Raw genomic sequence first — 9,677 nt, forward strand, 5'->3', positions numbered from 1 at the left:
TAAGAGGAAGACGTAAGAAGGAAATTGAGGGAGCAAACAAGTTGGCAAAAAAAGGTAGGTAAAATAAAGGAAAAAGTTATTTTCCAAGTACATTAAAGGGTTAAAATAAACACTAGTGAAGTAGCGTCCATTAAGGAATACAGAAAGGGTTCTAATTAATAGTATGTCAGCGCTCACCGCTGAGGGGAACAATATGGATATTATAAAAAGTGTCAGAGAATGATAAATTTAAAGAAATTAGCACGGACAGAGATTGCTCCAAGTGCTCTGGCAGGCTTAAAAGTAGATAAATCTCCAGGGCCGGATGAAGTGCATCCCAAGCTACGAAGTGAAGCAAGGAGGAAACAGAAAGGGTACTAGCAATAATTTTCAATTCCTCTCTGACTACAAGGAAGTGCCAGAAGAATGGCTGACACACCAGTTCAACAAAGGATCAACGGATAAACCAGGTAATTACAGATCAGTCAGTATATCTCTGTGGTAGGGAGACTACTCAAAGCAGTTCTGACAATTAGTCTGCACTTGGGCAGGCAAGGATTAATCAAGAACAGTCAGTATTGTTTTGTTAAACAGAGATCATGTCTGACCAACATGCTTGAACTTTTCAAAGAGTTGGCCAGGTTTTAGGGATGAGGGCAATGCATTCAATGTCGTCTACTGGGCTTCAGCAAAGCTTTTGATAGGATCCCATAAGAGAACCCGATAGCCAAGTTAAGAGTCTGTGGGATCCAAGGAAATTTGGCTAGTTAGATCCAGGTTTGGTTCAGTGGCAGGAGGCAGGAGTTGAGGGGCGTATCTGTGACTGAAAGCCTGTGTCTAGTGGGGTTCTGCAGGGATCAGTGTTGGGACCCTTGCTGTTTGTGGGATATTTAAACGATTTAGACTTGACATTAGGAGGGTTGGCCATAAAGTTCAGAGATGATGAAAAAATTGGTGGGGTGGCAAATGGTGAGAAGGATAGTTTTAGATCATAGGAGCATATAGATGGGCCGATCACCAGCAATGGAATTCAACCTGGATAAGTGAGGTCATGGGCAGGACACACAAGACAAGGGAACAAGAGCAATCAGACCTCGGGAAGTACAGATGATCAGAAAGATCTTGATGTGCTGTTCCACTGGTCAATTAAGACAGCAGGACAGATAGATAAAGTGGTTCAGGTGATGTATGGGACACTTGCTTTTATTAGCTGAATCACAGTTTAAAAGGCAAGAAGATTACACTGGGTGATGATTGATATGTATAAATTATGAGGGCATGGATAGGAAGGAACTTTTGCCCATGGTGGAGCGATCAATGACCAGGGGCAATGATTAAAAGGGAAGGGACAGGAGGTTGAGGGGAGAAGTAAGTAAAAGATGTTTTCACTCGGAGGATGGTAGGAATCTGGAACTGTCTGCCTGTAAGAGTAGAGGAGTCAGAACCCTCAATTTATATAGAATTTAGATGTACACTTACTATGCCAAGGTACTCAAGATTATGGGTCAAGTGCTGGAAAATGGGATTAAAATTGTACATTGCTTTTGTTTTTAAGTGCAGACTTGATGGGCCAAAGGGCTTCGTTCTATCAATATTTCATGCCCTAAGAAAAGAGACATTGGTTCACCAGATTTTTTCTTACAACAATCAACATGGTTGCAATTAGGCCCACTTTTTACTGCATTCAAATTCACCATCTGCCATGGTGGGATTTAAAAGACCATACCCCCATTTCTAGATTGCTTGTCTCGTAACATCACCACTACATCACCCCCTCCCCTGACAGGATTGGTTTGGCCTATATTTGAATCCATTCCAACATGAACGTGGTTGAATCTTAACTAACCTTGAAGGGAAGTCATTCATTTGTGGCAAGAGTAGCCAGGGCAACCAGGAATAGACAGCAAACAGTGAAACCAACATCCGAAGGGCCATTTTTATACGAATACATCTGAGGTCAGAAAGAGTTTTGATGGTACCATCCTTTGATTTTGTACACCTGGATTCAAATGATGCTTGAACTGACTTGATGGAAATTAAGAGTCACCAGACCAAAGACATCAATTCTACTTTCTCGCCACAGATGCTGCCTGGCCTGCAGAGTTTTTCAACAATTTCTATTTTTATTGTTGCAGATGAAAATTAAAGTGGATGGAAATCTTCCAACCATAACCCAACAAATAACCACCAGAAGGTGGATGCACAGAATAATACCTATGGCAAGAAATAGAACAATGTGTCAGTGAATGTTCCTCTGAGAATTGGACAAAGAAAAAAATAGCTTTGGATTACATCCAGTCACATTTTACTTAATCAATGATAATAAGAGAAATAGATTAACAGATCAGATTTACAGGCAATATATTCAAAACAGCCAAACTGACAGACAGGTGTTCATTTATGTCAATGTTACAAACCCTGTAAACTAACAAAAAGACTACATCATGGCAAGCCCCAGTGTGTCTGTGTATGTATTTTCTTTACAAATGCTGTCAAATCCTGCCCAAAGGTAAAATGACATATCTGACATATCTGACATAGTTGTGGGAATATGGAAGCACAGGACTGGCGTAATCGGGATTTGAGAGATGACAGCAATTGAAAAACCCTGAGCACTCAAAGGTTGGTGGTCTTGCTGAAGACCTCCCCCACCACTGTAAAACCTTATGAATCTTGAGAACCTGCTATACTCTTTAGCCATTCAAATAATGAGACCCTACTGTCTCACAGTGCAATAATACTAGCTTTAAGGTCATTGTTTCACAAATGAAGAGTTATTAATTTCTACTGTATTTAAACCAAAAACTTTAAATGACCTTCTTTTAGAAATGAGCATATCATAAAATACTTTACAATTTAAATTTATGCAGGTTAATCTTTTAATTTTGTTCATGAGATCTTGGTGTCGCTAGCAAGGCCGTTTTTTTTTCCCTTCAAATCCTTGATTGTCCTTGAGAAAGGTGGCCATGAGCAACCTTGCAAACTCCTATAGCCTGTGTGGCAAACTGATCTTAGCAGTGTGGGCAAGTGAATATTACATAACCATCTTCAGTGCTCCTAATTAGTAAGAAAAAAATTACAATTTTCCTGTTCTCGATCAGCAGCAATAAATTCTTCCTAGATAATCCAAATTGAATTATTTTCTTTGAATCAGAGAAGACTGCGGGGGACCTGACAGAGGGGCATGGACAGGGTAGACAGAACACAGCTGCCCCTATCTGAAGGGTCAGTAACAAGGCAGTGCACTTTTAATGTGCAAAGCAGAAGGTTTAGAGGGAATTTGAGAAAACATTTTTACCTAGAAATGATGAGCATCTGGAATGCACTGCCTGGGAGGGCAGATGTAGTGGGCAACTTCACAACCTGTTTTTTTAAAATAAAAAACATATTTGGATGAGCTCTTGAAACGTTCAAGACTGGATGTGAGTTTGCTCGCTGAGCTGGAAGGTTCGTTTTCAGACGTTTCGTTACCTTCGAAGGCTCACTGATGATGTTACCTAGAATGGTAACGAAACGTCTGAAAATGAACCTTCCAGCTCAGCGAGCAAACTCACATCCAGAACCTCAACCTGAGCTGCAAATCTTCTCAAAACTCACATTCAAGACTGTAGACAGAGTGTTGGGAAATGGGACTAGTACAATCATGATGGGCTGAAGGGGCTATTGTTTTCATAGAATCACAGCATACAAAAAAAAAAGTGTTGCACAACTAAAATGGCCATGTTAAGGAGATGTCAGTGTTTCCTTTGACTGGGGGGCATGGAACGGTGTCACAGTCCCAAATGTAAGGGTTGGCTGTTTGGGATTGATTTAATCGGGGATAAATACCTTCGCTTGGAAATTAGAACTCTGCCTCAAAATTAAGGAACTAATTAATTGGCAACATTTAAGTTAGAGAGTGAGATATTTAGATGTTGGAGAATCAAGCAAAAAATGTGGATAGGCACAGTTGAGGCCAATGATCAGGCATGATCTTACCGAATGACATTGCAGATTCAGGGGTTGAATGGCATTCTCCTGCAAGTACTTCTTTCATTCTTTTCTGGAAATGAATAGCCACTAAGGGTCACGTAAGTATATTCCAGTCAAAAGGAAATTGGGTATTATTTGGAAAAGGGAAAACTGGTTGTAGAAAAAAAAAGTGGAACTTTCTACCTCAGGTGATGAAACAACTGGTATAATTCGCATTTAAGTGGAATTTAGATAAGTAGATGAGAAAGGAAGAGAAGAATGTAATAGGGAATTTAGATGAAGAAAACAGGGAGAATGTTCATGTGGAGCACAAAATCTGGTGTAGATGTGGTGAGCCAAATGTTTATTTCTCTACTGTAAATTCCATGCAATGCTTTAAAAAGTAGGGATGTGGTGCTAATTGGAAAGCTCCTTCAAGACTAGTTCAGACACCATGGGCTGAATGGCCTCCTTCTATACTGTCCAAAGTTATTTCAGGAAAAAAAAGACTGTAGCAGAATATGCTTTCCACTGAATGACCAAAACCCAGCAAGCAATGGAACTCCTAGTATTAGAAATTCCAACAATCAATCCATAGATCCATTCATCACTTATAAAAATATTCAGCATTGTAAGCTTTAGGGAAGTGTATTTAGAAAGTTAGGCTTCCATCAAAAGCTTCAAAAAAAAAAGGGGAATTCAGTATTGACAGGAATGCAATCACGAGACTAATATTCCTTAGTGAAACTCAAGGCAGGCACAGTGCCAACTGATGCCTTTCTTTCAAAAATAACGCATACTTCAGTTTCACAGAATTATAAAACATTTCCACAAGTGAGTTGACTCAAAGTTATAGTGGAAATAGGCATCACAATTGAGTGTTTAAACAAGTTATTTATAAAGAACCATCCATTCAGCATATTAGAGACAAAAATCAAAATTTACACCACATTGGGTAACAAGTTTTCTAATCCATTTCAGAACTACAATAATCCAAAACTAATCTCAACTGCCCTCTTTGCCTTGGTCTTGTGTCTTCCAAGGTTGAGGTTTTTTTACTACCTCACCTACACCCTATGATAAAGTATTATAGGTTAATTTTTTTTTGGAAAAGGTCTAATTATGAGATGACTTGTTTAAACTCAGTGATTGACATAATGACAACTTTAAAAATATTCAATTATTATTTCACTAACTAAATAGAATCACTGTCAATATTCCCAAACACTAGCAAAATAAAATCTGTTCAAAAATATGTTTAGTTGTACGTAATAGTGTCTTTGGCTCTAAAATTAGCATCACAGCTAAAAACTTCTTTATTTTCCTCCAGCTGAAAATCTTAAAGATGTTAGATAACACAAGCATACAGCGTAAAATGGCAAAAATGGAAGGAGAGAAACCAATGAAATAAAACATGTATCACAGAAGGGTGGCAACACATGGTCCTGAAGGTTGAGGTTAAAACATTTTATTGGAAAAAGTTTAAAGGAAGTTTTATTCAGTTACATATAAACTGAGCACTAATGAAATGCTAGCTGTTGTTTCTCACCCTTTCAGAAAGTGGTTACTGTGTGGCTGACACAGTGATGAAATTAGGAAACAAACATCCATTTGCTAACAAATCCAAACCAAAGTGATAACAAGCCAAAGGCGCACTAAAATGAAAATAGAAAACGCTGGAGGAATGTCAGACAGCATCTGTGGAAACAGAAACAGGCTTCATGTGCCTCAAATCTTTACAGCCAATTACTTTTCTAAAGCAGGTGGCAAAGAGTATGACAGTTCTGCACCAGTAACACCTCACAATTAACCAGAAGCGAATGACCAATTTGCAAAAGAATAATGTTGACCATGTTATGTGGAAAGCTCGCTTTTTTATGGTGCTTAATCTTCAAAATTCACCTGGGCAGCTGATATAGACTGGAGGCAGGAGTAACATTTCATCGGTGGGATTCCTCACAGGATTCATTTTATAACAATCACCGTACTACAAACAATTAGCTGCATTTGAATTGCTTTTGAAGGTTCTGAAAAAGAAACTGATAAGTGTGCTTTAAATGTAAATTGATACTGCTTTCAAGTATGGCCACACAACTTTTGCTTCAATTTTTTTTAAAGTCACCAAACTGATGATCAGAATGTGGTTGCTCCCTTGTAATTATACACAAGTGTTCATTATTCTATTTATGAAAAACAGTGGTAAGCCTTAATTGGCATTTTTATCATGCAATATATCACATTACAGTCATCTGGCTGGAAGCAGCAACAGATGCAGATAGTCCTTACATGTACAGGACAACAATATCAGTAACAATTTGAGTACCTGAAACTTATGAAATAAAACACATATTTAAGTTTGCCTTCCATTGCCTAGAGCAAGGTAAACCTTTTGGGTAGGTGTGCATTAGAGAAAACCAACATTATGTATTGCAGTTGCTGTGGAAATTCAAAAATATATAAATAAATATGCAATTTCCCCCAAACTTAAAATACCACCAATGAATTTGGTGAAGACATTTCACCTATAAGATTCTCTACCTCCTAATATCAATAAGTCTGTGCAGGTAACCAGTCTCAAAATGTCTGCCAATTAACCACCTCAGTATTAAGAGTTTGAAAGGAAGGCACTTCCCTTGACTTTACCTTCATGTGCAAGATATGCAACTTTCCAAACTTCCTTGATAGATTGAAATGAAACGAAAAGTGCACCTTCAATTACTTACAGTAGTCATTTTTTTAAAAAAGCCAACGTAAGAGATAAACACACAAACTGAAAATACGAGTAGCCACCATTGGGCTCTTCTGGGATTCATGCAATATGACTATAGCTGACCATCCAACTCAATAGCCCAATCTCACTTTCTCTGTACCCTTTAATCCCTTTCACCCTAAGAAGTGTACCAATCTCCTCAGAAACATTTGATGTTTTGACCTCAAGAGATAATGGGAACTGCAGATGCTGGAGAATCCAAGATAACAAAATGTGGAGCTGGATGAACACAGCAGGCCAAGCAGCATCTCAGGAGCAGATGTTTTGACCTCAACCACTTTGTGGCAAAGAATTCCACAGGCTGAATACTAACTGGGTGAAGTAATTTCTCATCTCAGTCATAAGGTCTACTTCAAATCCTCTGTGAACGTGACCTCTGGCTCTGGACTTCCTGCTCATCAGGAATCTCATCCCTGCATTCAGACTGCCTAGTCCGGTTAGAATTTTATAGCTTTCCAAGAGATCACTACTTATTCTTCTTAACTCCAGTGAATACAGTCCTAGCCAATCCAATTTCTCTTCATACATCAATCCTCCCATCCCAGCGATCAGTCTAGTCGGCCTTCACTGCACACCCAGCCCCGATAGCCAGGATATCCTTCCTTAGGAGAGGAGACCACATTTCTCCAGGTATGGTCTCACCAAGTCACTGTATAACAGCAGAAGCCATCACTGATTTTGACACGCTAACCAAATGACAGAAACCAGTAGTGGCAGAGCTCAAGATCACCAAACTCTTTCCTCACACACCCTCTTCTCACAACAATCAGATGAAATGGAAGCTTAAAGTGGAGAGAGATTAAAAAAAATCAGTAGAAAAAGCCCTCTGATCCACTTCAACATTCTAAAGTTATGAATAACTCAGTTGTATGGAAAAATCATGCTTCTACAATTCACTTTAATTCTAATAGCGTCTGTGTACAAAATGATCTTTACGAATACTAAGTTTGGTAGTGGGAGCATCATCTTAGAAGCTGCAAGTTTCACACACTATCCTGCCCCATTTTTATAAAAATGATAAAATGCATACAATAAGTATTATACATCCTGCATCTAGAGTTCACTTCTATTTTTCCCCACCTTGGTAATGGCACTTCTCAAAATTAAAAGACACAAGCTATATACAAGTTGTTTACAATTGAGGTACTTATGTTACTGCTTAACAGCATGAAAATTATTGGAAGGCCAGAAACAAAGTATAATACTGCAATTTATCTCCTCAGTATTCAACCCACCCTCTTCCCCATGCCTTTCCTCAGCTCAATCCATACTACCAGCAGTAGCCCAACAAGAAGTGAACTCAGTCCAAACAATAATCCAAGCAGCAATGTGCCTGTTTCCAGAGATTGAGTCTCTTTCCAAGATGCAAAATTCAAGATCAACAAGGTACCAAACATGACCCCCACTTCCGTCAGGGCACCTGCATTCCTCCTGACACTTTCAAAACATCACTGGGGAAATCATGGACGAGTTACACGAGGATAACCATTGTTCACTGCCTCTAGTTAATAACTATTGCATAGTACAGTATTATAGTAATTTTAGCTGGCTTTGAATTTTAAAAACTTTCTTGTTGGAACTGAAAAGATAGATAGACTTCCCTCTATTGGTATTAATTTTGAAACAAAAATTAGCGACGAATTTAACACTGCATTTCGAACATTAAAAAATGGGGCTACGCTGGATCGTTCGCATGCTCCAGTGAAGCTAGCTTCATGAAAACATCACAAACAATATAAAAATCCACACATCTGTCAAACTAATTACTCCATGCTATCATACCAAGTATAGATCCTCTTTTTACAAAATGGCCTATTCATTAACTTGCAGGCATTTGTTTAAGGGTTAGTCAGCTGATTTAATAACGTGGCATTGAGTGTATCGTTAAAGACGATTTATAGATTTTTAAACACACTGCATTTCGTTCTTCCTATGGGCAAGGTTCCCGATTGATTCGTGGCAGGTCTATTTTATTGAGTATGAACAGAGAATTCAGTATAAAAACTATAACATAGAAAAGTCGGCCTATTCCTTTGGACATAGCCCCCACCATACTGTACTAGTCTATTTGATAGACGAATAAATTATTAAACAAAAAAAACTAGATGCAGTAGGCCTCTCCCTCAAGTGCAGTCAGCTGTTTCTTCATTTAGTCTTTTTCAAAAACAAAAATTGAAGTGCAGCAAAAGAAAACGCTAAAAAAATACAAACTGAAACAAAAAAACTGCAAATATACAACAGCTTCAAGGCTTTTATTATTGCTGCAGGATGACCAGAGGCCTATTCCGAGTGGCTGCAACTACACCCATTGCATGCACATCCTGTCTGCTAAAGTATATCCTTTTCAACCTTGCGAAAAACAAAAATGAACAAAGAAAGCTGCGTTTCCAACAACTTACCAATCACCTCTTTGAGTTCATAATCCTCCCTGATGATGGACCAGGGCAAGGAGCTGGGATCCTCGGACATTGCGAACGAAGCTGCAGCCTCCGCGCTTCCTACTTCACTCTATTTTAGGTTGTTCTATTATGCTGGGTCTTTATTTCGCTTACTGAAACAAAGTTATACTTCTCCTAACTGAAGAGAAAACTACTGGCCTACACTGCAGAATCAAATCACTCTCCTCTCCTACCTTCTCGACTACTCTCGGTCTTTCGCACAGACACAAAATACTTCCAATCCGCAAACTTTGCCACCAGCTGGAGTTACCATGCCTCCCAACCGCCACCCTTCCCAGCTCTCATTCGACATCCTCGATACCCGCCCCTCCCGTTGCCTAGAATCTATTGGCCAAGTACGCTGTCCATCAATGGTGACGGTAACGGCGCGACGCACTGCCGTCCCCAGCGGTGATGGGAGGGGATCCAAGACTGGTAAAGGCGGGGGGTTGACTCTGAGACTCCAGCCGTTCGCCTTGTGCGCGTGACGGCGTCAGCACGTCGAGACGTAAGTGAATAATATGATTGACGTTACCCCC

The 9,677-nt window shown here is 39.3% G+C and overlaps 1 protein-coding gene across 1 annotated transcript in view; it reads right to left on the reverse strand.

The window, feature by feature from the left end:
- The window catches only part of LOC125451719 (serine/threonine-protein kinase OSR1-like), a 163,307-nt gene extending 153,873 nt beyond the window's left edge, over nt 1–9,434 (reverse strand). The window contains exon 1 of the mRNA XM_048529252.2: nt 9,100–9,434. Within this exon, the coding sequence (XP_048385209.1) occupies nt 9,100–9,169 (70 nt within the window). The 5' untranslated portion in view covers nt 9,170–9,434. The remainder of the gene's footprint in view (nt 1–9,099) is intronic.
- Nucleotides 9,435–9,677: the final 243 nt, after the last annotated feature.

Source organism: Stegostoma tigrinum, chromosome 5 (genome assembly GCF_030684315.1).
Source record: "Stegostoma tigrinum isolate sSteTig4 chromosome 5, sSteTig4.hap1, whole genome shotgun sequence".
Lineage (NCBI taxonomy): Eukaryota > Metazoa > Chordata > Chondrichthyes > Orectolobiformes > Stegostomatidae > Stegostoma > Stegostoma tigrinum.